The 21,918-nt window shown below is 41.2% G+C and overlaps 1 protein-coding gene across 1 annotated transcript in view; it reads right to left on the reverse strand.

Moving 5' to 3' along the window:
- LOC144753986 (natural cytotoxicity triggering receptor 3-like) overlaps positions 1-19,672 on the reverse strand; it is an 89,268-nt gene extending 69,596 nt beyond the window's left edge. The window contains exon 1 of the mRNA XM_078641507.1: positions 19,425-19,672. Within this exon, the coding sequence (XP_078497633.1) occupies positions 19,425-19,635 (211 nt within the window). The 5' untranslated portion in view covers positions 19,636-19,672. The remainder of the gene's footprint in view (positions 1-19,424) is intronic.
- Between the last annotated feature and the right edge of the window lie 2,246 nt (positions 19,673-21,918).

The raw sequence follows: 21,918 nt of genomic DNA on the forward strand, positions 1-21,918 counted from the left end.
CTGACCAGTATTGCAACGTCGACGTTTCGACCCTAAACAATGGTGCTGATTCTATCGCAACCGAGGCGGGTCTTCATCAGGACTAAAGTACAGTTGGACAACCTGTTGCTTTTGAAGATATCCTGCATCTGTCTTACTAGGGGCAGGGCGGTGGAGATGCGTCAGGCGACACTATCTGCGACCGAGGAGTCAATCCCGATATCTTTAGGGTTAAATGCTTTTGATTTCTCCACCAGCCGGCGGAGAAATATGGGTGTATCAGGATAAGTGCCGCGATTGCGATCACTTTTAATCACACCACGAAACGTCTATTTCTTTCGCTTTCGGGTGGTCAATACATAAACTAAACAAGCAGCAAACAGTTCTGACAACCACTGAACATGAAAGCTCTGTACCCTCAGGGACCGTGGTGACAGACTTCAAATTTTGGGCGAGATTGTAATCAGGCAACAATTTTTTGTGTTCTACAGAAGGCTGTGTTGCCATATGGATGTATTAATAAACACATTTGTATTACGCATGTAAAAGGCCTTGCACCAAATGCCAAGTTAGTGTGATAGGATTCTCACGTAGTGTTCTGTGTCAGGAAGGTCGGTAGTTCTGCAAAACCAATCCAAGTGTCACAAATGCAAAATGTGTGTAAAACATTAACGTGGCAAAGAGAAGGCAACTTTAGGAAAAAGTATTTGTGTGCATGCAAGAATGATACTAAGTCCTACCGGGCCTAACTCTGGCACATGACAATATATCTGAAAGAGTGGTGGTAGCCAAACAAGTTATAGCTAGGGTTGCCAGAGATAAGAATTCATCTGATTTTTGATCGCTAAGAATGTTGCCCCCATTTGAAACTTAGCAGACCTTTTGCTTTTGCTACATTGGGCGGATATTGCAAAGGTTTATGGTGATTCATCTAGGGAGAGGTAAGAAACAAGAGGGGGTCTAAAAACACATTTTCCCCAATGCATTGAGTATTTTGGACTTTTTTAGACAGAAGTAGTGCCAAAACGGTTAGACGGATTTTAATGAAATTTGGCAGGAATATAGATTATGGTGTGGAAAGGATACTTTTTGGTATTTCAAGTGGACTCGTTTAGTAGTTTTTCAGTTATAAGGCACACAACCTTAGTGATATCTCAGGCCAAAGTATATTGCGGTATAGTGCAGTAGTGCTGTGGTACTACGATGTTACATTGCGATTACAAAACACAATATGATTGGCTTTTAAAAACCTTTCCAAAATGAAAAGGCAGCCATCTTGATTACAGTACAGTTTTACTGGATTGTGCATTTGAATATAGACTGTAAGTGATTACTTATGATGCACATCACGCAAATAAAGTTTCCACTCTAGAAAATTGTGTAGTGGTAGGGAAAAGTTAGTTTTATACATTTACAGATTGAAACTGTTTTTACAGAGTAACTTGGTACTACAGCGTGGTACTAAAGCATTTCTTTAAAAACTGTACACCACTCCACCATACACCACTCCACTAACACTATTCCGCTGTACGCTACTCCACTGTATGCCAACTCTTCTCTACACCACTTAATTTCTACGCAACTACACTGTACCTCACTCCACTGTATGCAAGTCCACTCTACACCACTCTACTGTATGCTATTCCAGTGTATGCCAGTCCACTCTTCCACTCTCCAACCTACACCACTGCTCTGTACACCACTTGACTGAATGCTTTTCCACTGTACACCACGACACTCTATGCTACTCAACTGTACACCACTACACTGTACCCCAAGCCACTGTATGCTATTCCACTGTATACAACTCCACTGCATGCCACTCTACTCTACACCAATTCACTATACCCCACTATATTGACGCTATTTCAATGTATGCCAGTCCACTCTACAGCACTCCCCTCTACGCTATTCCTCAGTACGCCACTGCACAGTACCTCACTCCCCTCTACAGATTGAAACTGTTTTTACAGAGTAACTTGGTACTACAGCGTGGTACTAAAGCATTTGTTTAAAAACTGTACACCACTCAACTATACACCACTCCACTAACACTATTCCACTGTAAGCTACTCCACTGTATGCCAACTCTACTTTACACCACTTCATTTCTACGCAACTACACTGTACCTCACTCCACTGTATGCAAGTCCACTCTACACCACTCTACTAACACTATTCCACTGTAAGCTACTCCACTGTATGCCAACTCTACTCTACACCACTTCATTTCTACGCAACTACACAGTACCTCACTCCCCTCTATGCCAGTCCACTCTTCACCACTCCACTCTATGGCACTCCACTTATTGCCACTCACTCTACGCTATTCCATGCCAGTCCACTCGACCACACTCCAGTCTATGCAGCTCAATGTACATCACTTCACTGTATGCTATTCCACTGTACACTGCTGCAATCTATGCCACTATTCTGTAATACAGTACACTGCACCCCAATTTACTGTACTCACCTCCACTGCATACCACTCCACTGTATGCCACTCCACTGACTTTCCATTGCTCCAGTCTACGCCACTCAACTCTATGCCACTTGACTCTATGCTAGTCCACTGTATGCCAGTCCACTGTTCACCAGACCACTCGCCACTATACTTCACTTCAATGTACGCCACACCGCTCTACACCACTCCAGTCTATGCCACTACACTGTACCACAATCTACTGTACACTATTCCACTGTAAGCAACTCCACTCTATGCCACTCCACTCTATGCTTTTACCCTCTTCACCACTTGATTGTATACTACATCACTGTATGCCACTCTACAGGATGCTGTTCCACTGGATGCCACTCCACTCAACACAACTGCACTCTACACCACTATAGTCTACCCCACTCCACTCTAAGGGCAAGATGTACGACCTGTTTTCGCATGCGCAAACGGGTTTGCAACCTGTTTGCACATGCAAAAACCTAAAGGGCCATGTACAAACCCTATTTAGCGAGTCGCAATTTATTTGCGACTCGCTAAATAGGATTTGCGACTCGCAATTAGGAAGCTGAGTTCCAAGGGCGTCCCTTCCTAATTGCGACTCACTACCCTATGTAAGAATGTTTTGCGACCGCAAAACACTCCCAATTTACCGCCCTCTTCAAGAGGATGGTAATGCTCTTGCATATGGGAAGAGGTCCCCAGGGGACCCCTTCCCATCTGCAAATGCAGGGGAAAATATTTGTTAGGGGCATGCAGTTGTCCCAGGGACCACTACCTGCCTTTTTTGTTTTTTAAATGCATCCTATTTTCCTATAAGAAAAACGGATTGCGTTTTTTTTAACTGCTTTATTTAAAAGCAGTCCCAGACATGGAGGTCTGCTGAACCCAGCAGGCCATAGTTTCTGGGAGATCCAGCCAGTCTCAACGGGGTCCCGAATTGCGAGTGCCTCATGCATATTGATGAGGCATACAATGTGAGACACCATTGAAAATCACAAACAGTGTCTCTGACATTGTTGTACATGTCATTTGGCGAGTCACAAATTGTGATTCGCAATTTAGCGCAATTTTGCGACTCGCAAAATAACATGGTCGTACATCTGGCCCTAGGCCACTCCACTCTAGTATTTCCACTGTACATCACTCAACACAATTCCAGCCGACGCCACCGCAGTCTGTGCTACATCACTTTATGGTATTCTACTGTACGCAATTCCACTCTATGCCACTCCACCCTAACCTATTCCATGTATGTCACTTCACTGTGTCACTCCACTATATGCTATTCCACTCTACCCCACTCTACGCTATTTGAGTCTACACCACTCTACTCCACTCTATGCCACAACACTCTACCTGTACCTCACTTCACTCAACACTATTGCACTGTATGCAGCTCCACTCCACAGTATGCTATTTCAGTCTACCACACTCAACTGTACAACACTCCAGGCTACGCCACTCCACTGTACAACACTCCTCTGTACGTTACTCCACTGAACGCCACTCCACTGTACACCACTCTAATCTGAACCATTTCTCTGTATGCCACTCAATTATCATGTATATCTGGGTCTTCATCTGCTCTAGGCTGTTGTCATTTACTAGTAATGTTGCCCATTTTACCCAGCGCATGTCATTTGTCACAATTATGGCTGCAGTCACTGTCTCTATCCGCTCCATCTGGGGGCCCAGCCCTCTTATCACTAAGGTTAACAATAGGGGATTGTGATCACTCTCAAGTCTTTGATGGATCATCATGTCCTTAAGTCGAGGCCAAATTAATGAGCAGATAGTCAATTTTGCTACTTCTTACCCCATTGTTGTAGGTATGCTGGCCTATATTATCTGACTTTGACCTCCCCTTTACAGTCCTTATACCCTTCTCTAGGCATAAACTTTTTAACTGACGTGCTGCCTCGGTCCATTTCTTTATAAGTGGCATGAATCCCTACGGATGTGCGACTGAACTCTCATATGATAATTTCTCAATGAGGCACTAAATAATAATATATAACTACGATTAAGTCTTATTACTAGCGTCTATTCTTCAACTGACTATTTTCAACCTGATATGTGATTACTAGCTCTGTAATACTTCAGATTTTTGGGGAATTAATTTCACAAACATATACAAATATATAAGAAAATACAATGGGTCTGTGGCCAATCTTTCATGCGAAAATAAGAAAAAAAGACTCTAATTCAAGAGGGCATCAGTTGCCCTACATATTCGAAGAGCAATTTGAACGCTTCTTAATGCAAATAGTATTTCCTTCTCATCCCGCTACTTCCTTCGGACTAGTGAAAGCCCTATTGACATTATCCCAAACCAATGCAGAATAGATGGCATTGCCTGATGTGCTCTTTCTTGTGATCCACTTTTATAACCTTAACCCTAACATAGCATCAACGCCACCTACACATGGAAGTATCACTTTCCTATTATATAATGATCAGTGCTTGATTGTGATCACTCTCAAGTCTTTGATGGATCATCATGTCCTTAAGTCGAGGCCAAATTAATGAGCAGATAGTCAATTTTGCTACTTCTTACCCCATTGTTGTAGGTATGCTGGCCTATATTATCTGACTTTGACCTCCCCTTTACAGTCCTTATACCCTTCTCTAGGCATAAACTTTTTAACTGACGTGCTGCCTCGGTCCATTTCTTTATAAGTGGCAGAGTTAACACGGGGATCCCCCAATTGGAATCCTCATGGCTACTGAGACCGCAGTCTTCATCACCAAGGGGCTCAAAAGTACAGTTAAAATCACCTGCAACTACCATGTGATTCTTCGCCCTATTGGTCTCAATAAATATGTCTAACTGGGAGACAGTAGTTGAAAGTTTCCCACCCACCATCCCTCTCACATATACATTGATCACTAGTATATCTCTGTCAAGTTTTGGACGTATTATAATAACCAAAATATCGTTGCTTTCCGTTGGAATCTCTTCTACCTGAAATCCAGATTATTGCCTTACCCAGGTGGTTAGCCCACCAGAAGGTGTCCCTTTTTGTCCTACAATAGCTGGTTTATTAAACGTCAGGTAGCCTGAGCGAAAAATCAAATTCTGTGTCCATGTTTCTTGAAAAGCGCAGATACCATACCCCTCTATAAAGGATGACCAGTCTGCTGACACAATCTTAGATGGTAAGCCAGCAATATTCCAAGAAATAACAGATAATAGGGAACAAACCGGTTCACCATTAATTTCCATGGTGAGCTGGGTCTAGCTACTGATTGATTTAGATTTGCTAGCTGGGGTCTATCACCAGCGTCAGAAACTGATATGGTCTAAGTGACGCTACTTTCTGTAAAATTAATGTGAGCTGGCTGCAGTCAATCGCATGCTTCTAGGTCAGTTAGGGGGGCAAATGTGTTCTCAAGACTTAGGTTAGAAAACCTGGTTTGGCCTCTTGGGGTCACCCAAGTCTGTCTCTCCACAAATAAAGGACAGCTCCCTGATAAGAATTGGGGGGGGGGGGCAATCTATAAAAGAAGCCAAGTGGCAGCACAGTAATCTTGTCGTAGTGTCTATCTAAGTTGTTTCCCAAATATTTCAAAAGGAATCGGACAACAGTCCCGTTATTAAAGTTTATGACCACACAATCACCCCTCATTTCTTTCCTTGTGGGCCCTATCCAAGTAATTCTTCTGGCCATAATCATTTGGCTTTGGATGCCCCCATCCAGTGTCCCCACCCCTTCAATTGTTGATCCACCCAGTGCATAACTTTTAGCATTAATTGAACTGTGGATTCCACCTGACCCTCCCGCAATAATAGCAGATTCCCCAATACCACCACCCCAGGGGGCTGATGTAAAAGCTGAAAACTAGCTTTTGAGGTACCATTGTCCGATCTTACATACTTCCCATTTGTTTCTGGGCCACTCTTCACTGATGGTATGCTGACCAGCCCAGTAGATGGACAATTGGGGATAGGATTGAGATTGTCCTTTAATAGATTGCGTCCGTCGCTCAGAGTATTAGATGCTTTATCGCCCGATGGGCTCTCAGGAATTTGGGTGAATTCGCTAGATGTATCAGCTGTCCTGGAGTTATCCACATCCACAACTGTGACGGTGATATTAACCGCGGGGTTGCCTTCCTTTGGGGTATAGACTTCGTTGCTGGTGGTTTCCTTATTTTGGCAGAGGGTGCTGTTTTATTTATCTTGTGCGTGGGCTGGGATTTTCTACTAGGCAATGGCACTGGCAGTGGCGTCAACTTAGTTCTGACTAATAGTGCCTCTAATGCACGTAAATTGGACTTATCCTGAGAATCAAAAACGTTTAGTCTTTCTTCAATCCGACTTAGTCTTTGTGTGATGGGGGTCAGTATTGGGTCTCCAATCTCTTCCACATAGCCTCGTTTGTGGCAGGGCATGGGGCATATGAGGTGTCTGGGTTCAGCGTTCCCAGATTAATTGGGACTCTTACATCTGGGTCAGTAGTGTCTATTTTAACCCCCCTCCACTATTAATCGTCCTAGCAGATTTTGCGGTTTTCGGTCTCTGAGGGCCCTGCCCCTCTTCCTCTTCACTGCAGGATCAGGAGACATTCCTGGTCCTGAGGGATTTGTTAATCCTGTGGCCCTAGTTGCTCTAGTGGAAGATCGAAATGTATTATTGGTTGCGACAGTCTCGGGCTCTAGCCCACAGGATATCTGTCCAGTTGGTATTTCTGGGGCCTGGTCAAGATCTGTTGTGGTTTCAATTGCTTTGTCTATACTCGGTTGCTGGTCTGGGTTTATGTTAGATGCCAAGCCCCCCAGCGAAGATCTTTTGTGGGATAGAGGTTCAAAGAATAGGTGTCAATCTGCTATCTCAATCTTGTGTTAAAGTACAGAGGTCGCTCTTATTAGGAATTGATCAAGTGTCCCCACAATACTTCCACCAGCTTATGTGCCCCTACCCTCTTGCTAATTCATGTTGATACTAGAATTAGCATGTGATGTAAGTGCCAGAACCTCTTATGTCATAGCATTAGGAAGTGGATAGTGGAACTGACCTTCATACTCTGGCTGCTGCAGTTCTTGGGGGGGGGGCCCAGTCCAGTCTCCTCCGGTCTCTGATGGGCTCGGACGGGCCTGCCCTTAGCCCGGGCTTTGCCCGGGCACGGACCGGGCACGCCCGCACACGTCCAGCCCAGCGGGAGCCCAAGGCTGCTTTTATGCGCAGCTGGCGCGATGCTGTCGTGGCTCCTGCCGCAGCTCCCCTTGGGCGTTGAAGTCCTCACAGCTGGCTTAGAGATGCGGGCTCAGAGTGCTCGAAACGCTTCAAAGGCTCCCCAGTCAATAATCATCTGTGGTGTTTTCTTTGAGTATTGACTTTGTTATGTGTGAGTGTCTGTGTGCACATCCAAGTTAATCATCTGATGTATTTAGTGTATATATCTTCTGATTTCTTGCAGGACGTCCAGTATTATCTGCTTGAATTTTATATCATATTATTATGTGCATTCATTTAATTTTAATATTGCTATCTGCTTGCATTTTATTTCATGTATATTCCATGCATTGCATATATAAACATATATATTTATATATATCCATATACATTTGAATGTTGTTCTCTTGACATCTGGAAAAGCCTTTCTGTTGGAGAGCATTGCATAAATAAAATCTCAAGCCTTATTCTGAATACAGTCTTTGATGTGTCTACTTTTATAAAGTGAAATCCCTTTCCAGGTGGTGTTTTGTTGTTTTTATTGCTTCGTGGTGTTTGAGCCTCCATGTAGGAGGGCAATATTTTCTATTATCTGTGAGTGCGAAGCAATACACTGTCATAAAACATACATAAATCCCAGCGCCTCCCATGAACAGTGGATGTATACATTGAGAGCTTTATGTTCACTATTATTATACTTAGGTTTATAGTATACACTAGTTTGCAATAAATGGGCCTATGGGTTGTGGACACCAGTGTGAGAGCTTGTTAAGGGCGTCCCTTCCAAATACTGATTTGCATTGGTATGCAGTCACAAAACATTCACACTTTACTGCCAACTCAAAGTTGGTGGTAACCCAGTTGCAAATGGGAACGGGTCCCCAAGGGACCTCTTCCCCTTTGAGAATAGTAGAATAATCACTTTTTAAGAGCAAGGGACCCCTGCATACTCTCAAAAAATTAAACTTAAATGTTTGATTTTTATCTTTTTTTGTTTTAAGGAAAACGGGTTATGTTTAAAAAAAATGCTTTATTTAAAAGCAATCACAGTTATGATGGTCTACTGAACCCAGCAGGACACCATCCCTGTGAGGGCAGCGAATCGTGGTGGGTCACAAATTATGACCTGCATCATTAATATTCATGAGGTAGGCCTATTTGCGACCCAATACGAATTGCTATTTTATGAATAAATAACCCCTTAGTACATTAGTGACAGTGAAAACCAAATAGCGATTCACAAAAAACTGCTTTGGTAATCACTATTACTATTCTTTGTACATCTAGCCCTAACTTCAGCGGTGGCAATATCTTGAAGAGTTTAAAACTTTAAAGAAACTGCCCTTTGCAGCACTAACCATCAAGTTGTTATCCAAGAAAAAGCAAAGAACCAGATTGACAAACTTGTAACTCCATACATGGACAGTACTCCAGCTGGATACAGGCCACATGGATGCAGGTTTCCGAGTTTTGGGAATTTGTAAACATTCTGAGTGGTACACCTGGAAAGCTGCACCAATCAGAAGATTCTAGGCATACTACTAGAAATGTCATGTTCTTTGTTATTTGTCACTGTGCAGTTGCATATTTCTCTTTCAGTTTTTAATCCATTAAAATGTTGCCATTTCCCCACACCCAGGAAGTTTGGGGTGTTCTATTGCCATCCCAACCCTAAATGGACATTTAATCCAGCACTTTTCTGGAGAAATCCCTCACCATTTCCAGGGTGTTAGAAGATCAGAGAGAAGTTTATGAATGCCAATAAACTTTGTGGGCGATGAAAAACCTGTAAGCAAACTGGATCTTGATCCTCCCAATGCCTATCCCTTGAATGGGATTTACTGCTCCGTGACTTTGGAAAGTGATGTAATACAGTTACGCAGTAGTAAACGTATTTATAACTCTTAAGTATTCCTTTATAAATCTGGCCCACAATTTCAAGGTATTATGAATCTCAAACACTGAGAATAAACTTTTAAAGCCTAAATTTACAAAGCAAGTCACAGCTTTTCAAGTGTGCTGCTAAGAATGTATGTGAATTCCTAAACCTTGTGAAATGCACCCGTACTTAGAATTAGTTTTCCTCAAGAAGCAGCTGCTTGGTGCTGTGAGGATTTAGGACACACCCATTAAATGGATATATCATCAGTGATATTTTTCTATATCTCAGAGCAAGTGAGGGAGATGCACCTCAGGAAAAAGAGATCAAGATTCAAAGAAAGCTAGGACTAGCATCTGGTGAGTGCTGCAATTTATAGGGTTTCTTATATCAACAGAATATTGACATTGCCTCATTGCTTACCTTGAATGAAAATAAAACTAAACGATGTTTGAAAGTGAAATCAAGAAATAAGACCAAACTTCAATAATAAAGACACCAACCCAATTAAACTTGATCAAAGACCACTGTTTTGTCCCCAAGGAGTCCTGAAGTGGCTCAAGGTGAAATGGTTGGTGCTATTGAAGGCCAATAACAGAAATCAATAAAAAGATTTTGTGTAGGGCTGGCACACATGGTGGCAGGTGATATTGTTTTGGGCACTGGTAATGGTGGTGAAATGGCTATCACCATGGGCCTGTCCATATCTCCTAATGATATGTGTTTCAGAAGTACAAAAAGGAGGGCCACCAGTCTGCTGGGTCGGTTGACACCCTCATATCCGCCTGCCTCATTTAGAGGTACCTACCTCTATTCTCTGAAAGTAAACCTGCCAATTTAGTGTATGAACTTTTGCAAAAGCTGAAAGTACGGTTATGTTTGCAACCTGCTGACAGTGTTTGTTTATAGAAACAACCTCCCATATTCAAATTAAATTTTATTTCTGCATGTCAGGGTCATTGTTGTATTTTCCTGCCCAGGACCACCTTGTCCTGTATGGCAAGCATAGGCAAAAAAAATCAGTGGAGGGAGGCCATGGGGCATCTGTATTGTGATCCCCGGTGGCTCTCTGGCGTATGGCTACTGGAGCAAAAATTCCAATGCCTGAGCCAGCTGATTCTCTAAACGAGGTGTGGAACTGCAGATTTGAGGGGCATGAATCCCTACGGATGTGCGACTGAACTCTCATATGATAATTTCTCAATGAGGCACTAAATAATAATATATAACTACGATTAAGTCTTATTACTAGCGTCTATTCTTCAACTGACTATTTTCAACCTGATATGTGATTACTAGCTCTGTAATACTTCAGATTTTTTGGGAATTAATTTCACAAACATATACAAATATATAAGAAAATACAATGGGTCTGTGGCCAATCTTTCATGCGAAAATAAGAAAAAAAGACTCTTAATTCAAGAGGGCATCAGTTGCCCTACATATTCGAAGAGCAATTTGAACGCTTCTTAATGCAAATAGTATTTCCTTCTCATCCCGCTACTTCCTTTGGACTAGTGAAAGCCCTATTGACACTATCCCAAACCAATGCAGAATAGATGGCATTGCCTGATGTGCTCTTTCTTGTGATCCACTTTTATAACCTTAACCCTAACATAGCAGCAACGCCACCTACACATGGAAGTATCACTTTCCTATTATATAATGATCAGTGCTTGATTGTGATCACTCTCAAGTCTTTGATGGATCATCATGTCCTTAAGTCGAGGCCAAATTAATGAGCAGATAGTCAATTTTGCTACTTCTTACCCCATTGTTGTAGGTATGCTGGCCTATATTATCTGACTTTGACCTCCCCTTTACAGTCCTTATACCCTTCTCTAGGCATAAACTTGTTAACTGACGTGCTGCCTCGGTCCATTTCTTTATAAGTGGCAGAGTTAACACGGGGATCCCCCAATTGGAATCCTCATGGCTACTGAGACCGCAGTCTTCATCACCAAGGGGCTCAAAAGTACAGTTAAAATCACCTGCAACTACCATGTGATTCTTCGCCCTATTGGTCTCAATAAATATGTCTAACTGGGAGACAGTAGTTGAAAGTTTCCCACCCACCATCCCTCTCACATATACATTGATCACTAGTATATCTCTGTCAAGTTTTGGACGTATTATAATAACCAAAATATCGTTGCTTTCCGTTGGAATCTCTTCTACCTGAAATCCAGATTATTGCCTTACCCAGGTGGTTAGCCCACCAGAAGGTGTCCCTTTTTGTCCTACAATAGCTGGTTTATTAAACGTCAGGTAGCCTGAGCGAAAAATCAAATTCTGTGTCCATGTTTCTTGAAAAGCGCAGATACCATACCCCTCTATAAAGGATGACCAGTCTGCTGACACAATCTTAGATGGTAAGCCAGCAATATTCCAAGAAATAACAGATAATAGGGAACAAACCGGTTCACCATTAATTTCCATGGTGAGCTGGGTCTAGCTACTGATTGATTTAGATTTGCTAGCTGGGGTCTATCACCAGCGTCAGAAACTGATATGGTCTAAGTGACGCTACTTTCTGTAAAATTAATGTGAGCTGGCTGCAGTCAATCGCATGCTTCTAGGTCAGTTAGGGGGGCAAATGTGTTCTCAAGACTTAGGTTAGAAAACCTGGTTTGGCCTCTTGGGGTCACCCAAGTCTGTCTCTCCACAAATAAAGGACAGCTCCCTGATAAGAATTGGGGGGGGGGCAATCTATAAAAGAAGCCAAGTGGCAGCACAGTAATCTTGTCGTAGTGTCTATCTAAGTTGTTTCCCAAATATTTCAAAAGGAATCGGACAACAGTCCCGTTATTAAAGTTTATGACCACACAATCACCCCTCATTTCTTTCCTTGTGGGCCCTATCCAAGTAATTCTTCTGGCCGTAATCATTTGGCTTTGGATGCCCCCATCCAGGGTCCCCACCCCTTCAATTGTTGATCCACCCAGTGCATAACTTTTAGCATTAATTGAACTGTGGATTCCACCTGACCCTCCCGCAATAATAGCACATTCCCCAATACCACCACCCCAGGGGGCTGATGTAAAAGCTAAAAACTAGCTTTTGAGGTACCATTGTCCGATCTTACATACATCCCATTTGTTTCTGGGCCACTCTTCACTGATGGTATGCTGACCAGCCCAGTAGATGGACAATTGGGGATAGGATTGAGATTGTCCTTTAATAGATTGCGTCCGTCGCTCAGAGTATTAGATGCTGTATCGCCCGATGGGCTCTCAGGAATTTGGGTGAATTCGCTAGATGTATCAGCTGTCCTGGAGTTATCCACATCCACAACTGTGACGGTGATATTAACAGCGGGGTTGCCTTCCTTTGGGGTATAGACTTCGTTGCTGGTGGTTTCCTTATTTTGGCAGAGGGTGTAGCTTTATTTATCTCGTGCGTGGGCTGGGATTTTCCATTAGGCAATGGCACTGGCAGTGGCGTCAACTTAGTTCTGACTAATAGTGCCTCTAATGCACGAAAATTGGACTTGGCCTGAGAATCAAAAACATTTAGTCATTCTTCAATCCGACTTAGTCTTTGTGTGTTGGGGGTCAGCATTGTGTCTCCAATCTCTTCCACATAGCCTCATTTGTGGCAGGGCATGGGGCATATGAGGTGTCTGGGTTCAGCGTTCCCAGATTAATTGGGACTCTTACATCTGGGTCAGTAGTGTCTATTTTAACCCCCCTCCACTATTAATCGAACTAGCAGATTTTACGGTTTTCGGTCTCTGAGGGCCCCGACCCTCTTCCTCTTCACTGCAGGATCAGGAGACATTCCTGGTCCTGAGGGATTTGTTAATCCTGTAGCCCTAGTTGCTCTAGTGGAATATCAAAATGTATTATTGGTTGCAACAGTCTCGGGCTCTAGCCCACAGGATATCTGTCCAGTTGGTATTTCTGGGGCCTGGTCAAGATCTGTTGTGGTTTCAATTGCTTTGTCTATACTCGGTTGCTGGTCTGGGTTTATGTTGGATGCCAAGCCCCCCAGCAAAGATCTTTTGTGGGATAGAGGTTCAAAGAATAGGCGTCAATCTGCTATCTCAATCTCGTGTTCGAGTACGGAGGTCGCTCTTATTAGGAATTGATCAAGTGTCCCCACAATACTTCCACCAGCTTCTGTGCCCCTACCCTCTCGCTACTTCATGTTGATACTAGAATTAGAGTGTGATGTAAGTGCCAGAACCTCTTATGTCATAGCATTAGGAAGTGGATAGTGGTACTGACCTTTATACTCTGGCTACTGCAGTTCTTGGGGGGGGGGGGCCCAGTCCAGCCTCCTCCAGTCTCTGATGGGCTCAGACGGACCTGCCCTTGGCCCGGGCTTTGCCCGGGCTCGGACCGGGCACGCCTGCGCACGTCCAGTGCAGCGGGAGCCCAAGGCTGCTTTTATGCGCAGCTGGCGCGTTGCTGTCGTGGCTCCCGCCGCGGCTCCCCTTGGGCGTTGAAGTCCTCACAGCTGGCTTAGAAATGCGGGCTCAGAGTGCTCGAAACGCTTCAAAGGCTCCCCAGTCAATAATCATCTGAGGTGTTTTCTTTGAGTATTGACTTTGTTATGTGTGAGTGTCTGTGTGCACATCCAAGTTAATCATCTGAAGGATTTAATGTATATATCTTCTGATTTCTTGCAGGACGTCCAGTATTATCTGCTTGAATTTTATATCATATTATTATGTGCATTCATTTAATTTTAATATTGCTATCTGCTTGCATTTTATTTCATGTATATTCCATGCATTGCATATATAAACATATATATTTATATATATCCATATACATTTGAATGTTGTTCGTTTGACATCTGGAAAAGCCTTTCGGTTGGAGAGCGTTGCATAAATAAAATCTCAAGCCTTATTCTGAATACAGTCTTTGATGTGTCTACTTTTATAAAGTGAAATCCCTTTCCAGGTGGTGTTTTGTTGTTTGTATTGCTTCGTGGTGTTTGAGCCTCCATGTAGGAGGGCAGTATTTTCTATTATCTGTGAGTGCGAAGCAATACACTGTCATTAAACATACATAAATCCCAGCGCCTCCCATGAACAGTGGATGTATACATTGAGAGCTTCATGTTCACTATTATTATACTTAGGTTTATAGTATACACTAGTTTGCAAAATGGGCCTATGGGTTGTGGACACCAGTGTGAGAGGTTTCTAGGTATGACATACGAATGCATGTGTTCGTTAGGGATGGAATTAATTTCTCTATCTTTCCAAGGCAATGGATGTTGTTTTAGGCTAGTTATGATTTGGCTGTATACTGGTGCATTTAGTGTGCCCTGTCTGTTGGGCTGGAGGGTTGTCCCAGGTGGTGGTATTGACTTTAAGATGTTTGTTGCAATAACCACATGCCATGTGTGATATTATTGTTGGTTTGCATGGGTATTTGGTTATTATATTGTTTTGTACTGCACGGAATTACTGTGGTATAACTTATGCAAATATGTGATTTCGTATGGTTATTGGAGAAGCATTACTCAGAAGCTTAGGCCACTTTGTGAACTGCACTGTGAAAAATAAAGAATACTTTAGGGGCTTACTGCTGCAGGAAGCGGCGCACAAGTTTCCGGCGCTGAAAGGTCTGACCTGAAGTTCTCTTTTGGGTCTTAGATTTAAATCCCAGAAAACGATGAGTTGGAGGAGTCCATCATTTAACAGTGTATTGGACCTCCTCACTGTTTATGCCTAGAATTGACGCAGTCAGTGAAAGAATTACTCCCCTGGAAGGCATTTCACATTTATGAAGGGATTACTGGAAGGTGTGAAGTTCACAGCTCCTGATACATTTACCTCACAGCTAAAACAGCCGAATTACAAAAGTGTGTGAATGTAACCAGTCCAGCCCCCCCCCAGTCATTCACTGCTGGAACTATGGCCACCCTTAAACTATGGGAATTTCAAATGCAAGGTCTCCTGTATACAAAGTACTGAATTTGCTAAAATGCATGGTACAAAGATGTTCAGATATTACAGCTCGGAAACAGTGGGCAAGGTTTGTATCCTTCTGTTTTTTGAGCTGTGCTGTCTTAAAATAAAGTGTTAACCCAGAGAAATATTGGGTAAAATGAATCCATTTTAGGCTGTGAAGGCGCATAAAAGAGGTGCTTGGCTCTACGCTGAGCCAGAAAAGTCCATCATGATACAACTGATGGTCGCCTTGTTGTATGCTTAGCATGTAAGTCATTGAAAACAAAAAAAAGTGTCAAAAACGATCACTGATGATGCCCTGTTTCACTGTCTATTTCAGAAAGTGGAGATGGATCTGTTCATTGAATACTTTCTCCACCTAATCCTCTGGACATAAGGTCCCTTTTGTTAGGTTGTTTTCTAAATCTATTCCCTCACCATTCATAACGCCGTAGATTAGCTTTGTACTCAAAGCCTGTAGAACTGTGCTTCTTCAGGCATTGCAAAGTTTTGTGAAATATAAAAACAAAAACGTACAAAACAATAAGTGAAATAATAAATGCCTTTAGTTACTCAGCCGCCAGATCTTCTGTCATCTCTCTTGACTTTCTCCAAAACAAGGCATTCTTATAAGCAAATGAATGGAGTGTACTTCTCAATAATATGAATTAAATTTGGGTCTGAGGGCTAAATGTATGAGGCATTTTTGCATTCGGAAACAGCATGATTCGCAGAATTGTTTGTGAACGCAAAAATGCCTTTTCTGATTTATTGCACCCAAATTATGATTCGGTAACCTATCACTGAATCGCAATTTGGGTTTGTGAATCGGTATTTGGAAGGGGCTTGTTTAGCGCGTCCCTTCCAAATACCGATTCGCATTGGTATGCAAAGTTGGTGGTAACCCATTCGCAAATGAGAACAGGTCCCCAAGGGACCTCTTCCTCTTTGAAAATAGTAGAATAATCAATTTGTAAGAGCAAGGGACCCCTGTATACGTTCAAAAAATGAAACTTAAACCTTTCATTTTTTTTCCATTTTGTTTCAAGGAAAATGGGTTATGTTTAAAACAAATTGCTTTCTTTTAAAGCAATTACAGTTATGATGGTCTTCTGACCCCAGCGGGACACCCACCATCCCTGTGGTGGCAGCGAATAGTAGTGGGTGAAAAATTATGACCTGCTTCATTAATATTCATGAGGTAGGCCTATTTGCGACCCACTACAAATCGCTATTTTAGGAATAAGGGCTAAATAACCCCGTAGTAAATTAGTGACAGTGAAAACCACATAGTAATTCACAAGAAAATTGCTTCGGTAATCACTATTATGATTCATCGTACATCTAGCCCTAACTTTAGCGGTGGCAATATCTTAAAGAGTTTAAAAGTACAAAGAAACTGCCCTTTGCAGCCCTACCCAACAAGTTGTTGTCCAAGAAAAAGCAAAGAACAAGATGCACAATCTTGTAACTCCCTACATGGACAGTACTCCAGCTGGATACAGTCCACATGGATATAGGTGTACGAGTTTTGGGAATTTGTAAACATTCTGGGTGGTACACCTGGAAAGCTGCACCAATCAGAAGATTCTAGGCATACTACTAGAAATGTCATGTCCTTTGTTATTTGTCACTGTGCAGTTGCATATTTCTCTTTCAGTTTTTAATCCATGGATTAAACATTTTTGCCATTCCCCCACATCCAGGAAGTTTGGAGTGTTCTATTGCCAATCAACCCTAAATGGACATTTAATCCAGCACTTTTCTGGAGAAATCTTTTACCATTTCCAGGGTGTTAGAATATCCGAGAGAATTTTATGAATACCAATAAACTTTGTGGGCGATTAAAAACCTGTAAGCAAACTGCATCTTGATCCTCAAAATGCCCATCCCTTGAACGTGATTTACTGCTGCGTGACTATGTAAAGTGATGTCATACAGTTATGCAGAAGTAAACGTATTTATACCTCTTAAGTATTCCTTTGTAAATCTGGCCCACAATTTCAAGGTATTATGAATCTCAAACACTGAGAATAAACTTTTAAAGCCCACATTTACAAAGCAAGTTACAGCTTTCGAAGTGTGCTGCTAAGAATGTATGGGAATTCATAAACCTTGTGAATTTGCACTAGTAAGTAGAAGTAATTTTCTTCAAGAAGTAGCTGCTTGGTGCTGTGAGGATTTAGGACACACCCATTAAATGGATATATCATCAGTGATATTTTCCATATCTCAGAGAAAGTGAGGGAGATGCACCTCAGGAAAAAGAGATCAATATTCAAAGAAAGCATCTGGCGAGTGGTGCAATTCTATAGGGTTTCTTATATCAACAGAATATTGAAATTGTCTCATTGCTTACCATAAATGAAAATAAAACTAAACAATGTTTGAAAGTGAAATCAAGAAATAAGAACATACTTCAATAATAAACACACCAACCTCAATTAAACTTTCTCAAAGACCACTGTGTTGTCCCCAAGGAGTCCTGAAGTGGCTGCAAGGTGAAATGGTTGGTGCTATTGAAGGCCAATAACAGAAATCAATAAAAAGATTTTGTGTAGGGCTGGCACACATGGTGGCAGGTGATATTGTTTTGGGTACTGGTAATGGTGGTGAAATTACTATCACCAGGGGCCTGTCTATATTTCCTAATGATATGTGTTTCAGAAGTACAAAAAGGAGGGCCACCAGTCTGCTGGGTTGGTTGACACCCTCATATCCGCCTGCCTCATTTAAAGATACCTACCTCTCTTCCCTGAAAGAAAACCTGCCAATTTGGTGTATGAACTTTTTCCAAAGCTGAAAGTACGATGACAATTATTTTTGCAACCTGCTGACAGTGTTTGTTTATGGAAACAACCTCCCATATTTAAATTACATTTTATTTCTGCATGTCAGGAACATTGTTGTATTTTCCTGCTCAGGACCACCTTGTCCTGTATGGCAAGCATAGGCAAGAAAAATCAGTGGAGGGAGGCCATGGGGCATCTGTATTGTGATCCCCGGTGGCTCTTTGGCGGATGCTACTGGAGCAAAGATTCCAATGCCTGAGCCAGCTGATTCCCTAAACGAGGTGTGGAACTGCAGATTTGAGGGGCGTGAATCCCTACGGATGTGCGGCTGAACTCTCATATGATAATTTCTCAATGAGGCACTAAATAATAATATATAACTATGATTAAGTCCTATTGCTAGCGTCTAATTTTCAACTGACTATTTTCAACCTGATATGTGATTACTAATTCTGTAATACTTCAGATTTTTTGGGAATTGATTTCACAAACATATACAAATATATAAGAAAATACAATGGGTCTGTGGCCAATCTTTCATGCGAAAATAAGAAAAAAAGAGCAATTTGAATGCTTCTTAATGCAAACAGTATTTCCTTCTCATCCCGCTACTTCCTTTGGACTAGTGAAAGCCCTATTGACATCATCCCAACCCAATGGGGAATAGATGGCATTGCCTGATGTGCTCTTTCTTGTGATCCACTTTTATAACCTTAACCATAACATAGCATCAACGCCACCTACACATGGAAGTATCCCTTTCCTATTATATAATGATCAGTGCTTGATCAAAAATATTTAATTTCTTAATTTTTGCTTGTTTATGCCCAATTTCCAAAAATGATTTTGGATATATGATTTGAATCTAGTCTGTCTGTATTTTTTAATGATTCATTGACTGACGGATATGATGCAATGTGCAGCTATCTGAAAATAATAGAATTACATTTCAGTGATAAAAATAAACAAATACATTTCCTGGAGATATGACTTTGACTCCCAGTGTCATCTGGTTATCTCTTCTCACCATGTCATATATCCAGTGAAATTGTCATCTGGACCTCTGTCTTGCTATCTGCCTCTCTCTGTATCTCAATTTCTTGAGAATCTCTGCCTACACACAGTACTGCTTTACCAACTAGCCTATCTACATCACCGAGCATCAGTTGGAGGGCATCCATAAACGTACAACAAACATTGCAAATGATTGGAACAATGACATGGTATCTTACCTGGGCACAATGGCAAATGTAAGATCATGTAAGCGATGAAGATTGTAAGTATTGGTTTCCATTCCATGCTCCTGAGGTTCAATGGTACGGACGCTGAAAGCAGCTTCAGCAAAAGCCCCAAACCGCTAAAAAAATGAATTGGTGGTCTCCGTTTCAACCAGTAAAGAGAGGGAACTGGTTGCGCACGTGTGCTTATGGTGAAAGGCGGCATATGAGATTATTTAGGTCAAGAGGACAGGGTTGAAATGAAAAGGAAATGGAAGAGGCTAGTTAACAGAGAGGAGGGAGGTACAAAAACGAAACAGAAATTTAGACATTTTTACAAGTCACAAAATTGTGCCTGAATCACAAAGGTTCATCAAAATGTCAATAACGTATTTTACATATATGGTTTCCTAGAGTAAATTAAAAAAATTGGTAATTCACATGTGTTCCTTCGAGTTAAGTAAATTACACATACTTAAAACATTCATACAATGTATATGAATCGCAGGAGCACTGCAAAGAAACTTGCTCATGTACATTGGAATTAATGTGAATTATTTTAGTAGTTTAATCTAAAATAGGAGGATAATTAGAAAATGAAGATACCATTGTTCATGCAAGACACCAAAGTGGTGATGCATTTTCTAGTTTTTCTAGAAACACAGAGTTCAGTTTTCTAGACTTCCTGTACTAAGGAGAATCAATCCTGTGAGACAATACTGGTATATTTAGTTTAATCCCAAATCCTCTGCCATTAAGAAATAATACACTCAAGAGCACTATAAAACAGGAGATTAACCATTGATTTTAAAATTAAATGCCTTGTCTAGTACACCCAATATGAATGACACCTACAATGAAACAGATAAAGTGGCAGCAGCAACATTTACCAAAAGAATGAATAAAAGAACCCACTTCAACGAAATTGTGGTTGTACATTTATAGCAGTTATACCCCATTATACTACTTCTAAGCGCTAAGCTAATTCTAGCATAGCAGAAAAGAAACACTTTCTAGAGTTTCAGAGATGGTTCACACCCACATACCTGTTTGAGCAACAGAACATATATTCAATAAAATAGCAAGGCCTGTTATTCTTATTGTATGAGGCCAGCTGCACTGATGGGTTCAGCATGCAAAGTCTCAGTACCTTCCTTCCCAATAGCCTTCAGTTAGAATCGGGACACGGCCTGCCCAGTTGCCCCTCTAAATCCTCACTCTTTGTGCTCAGCTTTTATAATATTATTTTACTGTTGTTGAAACTCTTGGCCTAAACAATCAGCAGAGAGTGGCCTGATGTCCTTTCACTTATTTTCATTCTGCAAAACTGTGTTGTTTTGAACAACAACAATAAACAAGACACATAATTATCAACTTTTCAGAAATCAATAACAAATATTTTTTAACAGAACATTTAGAATAAATACTGCAAATATATTCAAGCAAACTTGATTATCACATTGCAGAGCTCAGAAATATTAACTAAATGTGCTTTCTATTAATCACACATATTGACTACTGAGTTGAGTGAAACTACATATTTGTGATATTGAAAGATATACTCTTTAAAGAATGAATGAATAATAAAAGCAATGAAGAAAAAATAGTAAAAAAACAATTAAAAATGACACAATTGTTTCCTGAAAAGGATTTAGAATCCGGATTTAAATTTTAGAGAGGCTAGAGTACAAATATACATGACAAGTAGAAAATAGCAACTATAGCACACTCCGCTGCTACAAAATGAGCAGCGTGTTCTTGGAGTGATAATTACACCTATGTACTTGTGCAAAGTGAAAGACAGAATAAATTAGGACTGAGTTCGTTTATCAGGGCTAATCCCAGGAAAGAAAGTAGTTGAATCATTATTTTCTAGGAACAATACGTGGTAACGTTCAGCAGGAGCTCTTTGCATCTGACACAGTAATAGCATCCTATTCCTAACACTTGACACTCAAATACTTACAGCAGGTTCTGTAGCCATATTCAGAAAAAGATTTGGTGGCTATAATCTTTCAATGTGCTTCTGTGTAATAGTACAATTGTTAATGGTTTATATAGTGGCTGTATTGTCACTCCTTCCTGTGGTGTAGTCATTGGCATAAGTCTCTTCTCTATTACTACAAAGGTTTTTAGATGAGTAAATAAATGATGACGTGTTTTCCACAACATGCAAAGCCACATATTATTTACTATTTTCAGCCATTTTTATAGATAAAATCAACAGTTTTGAAATGTATATAACAAGAAACAGTACTTCAGTTCTTATACAAAATATATAAAGGCCCAATAAAAGTCAGGGTTTCTCTGGTGTTCATTTCAGCATTTTTGCATAGCACTGATTCATTGGAATGTGTTATCTGCCCCTTTCAGAGTCTGTCTCTTTGCCTACTGTTAGAACATTGCTAAAAAGAAATCTTAGTGCACTACCTTAAAGATACAACTTGCACTAAATATGGGTCTCCCTTTTGGATCCCTCAGTACTCCTTTATAGTTTGTTTGCATACTG

This window comes from Lissotriton helveticus, chromosome 5_1 (genome assembly GCF_964261635.1).
Source record: "Lissotriton helveticus chromosome 5_1, aLisHel1.1, whole genome shotgun sequence".
NCBI lineage: Eukaryota > Metazoa > Chordata > Amphibia > Caudata > Salamandridae > Lissotriton > Lissotriton helveticus.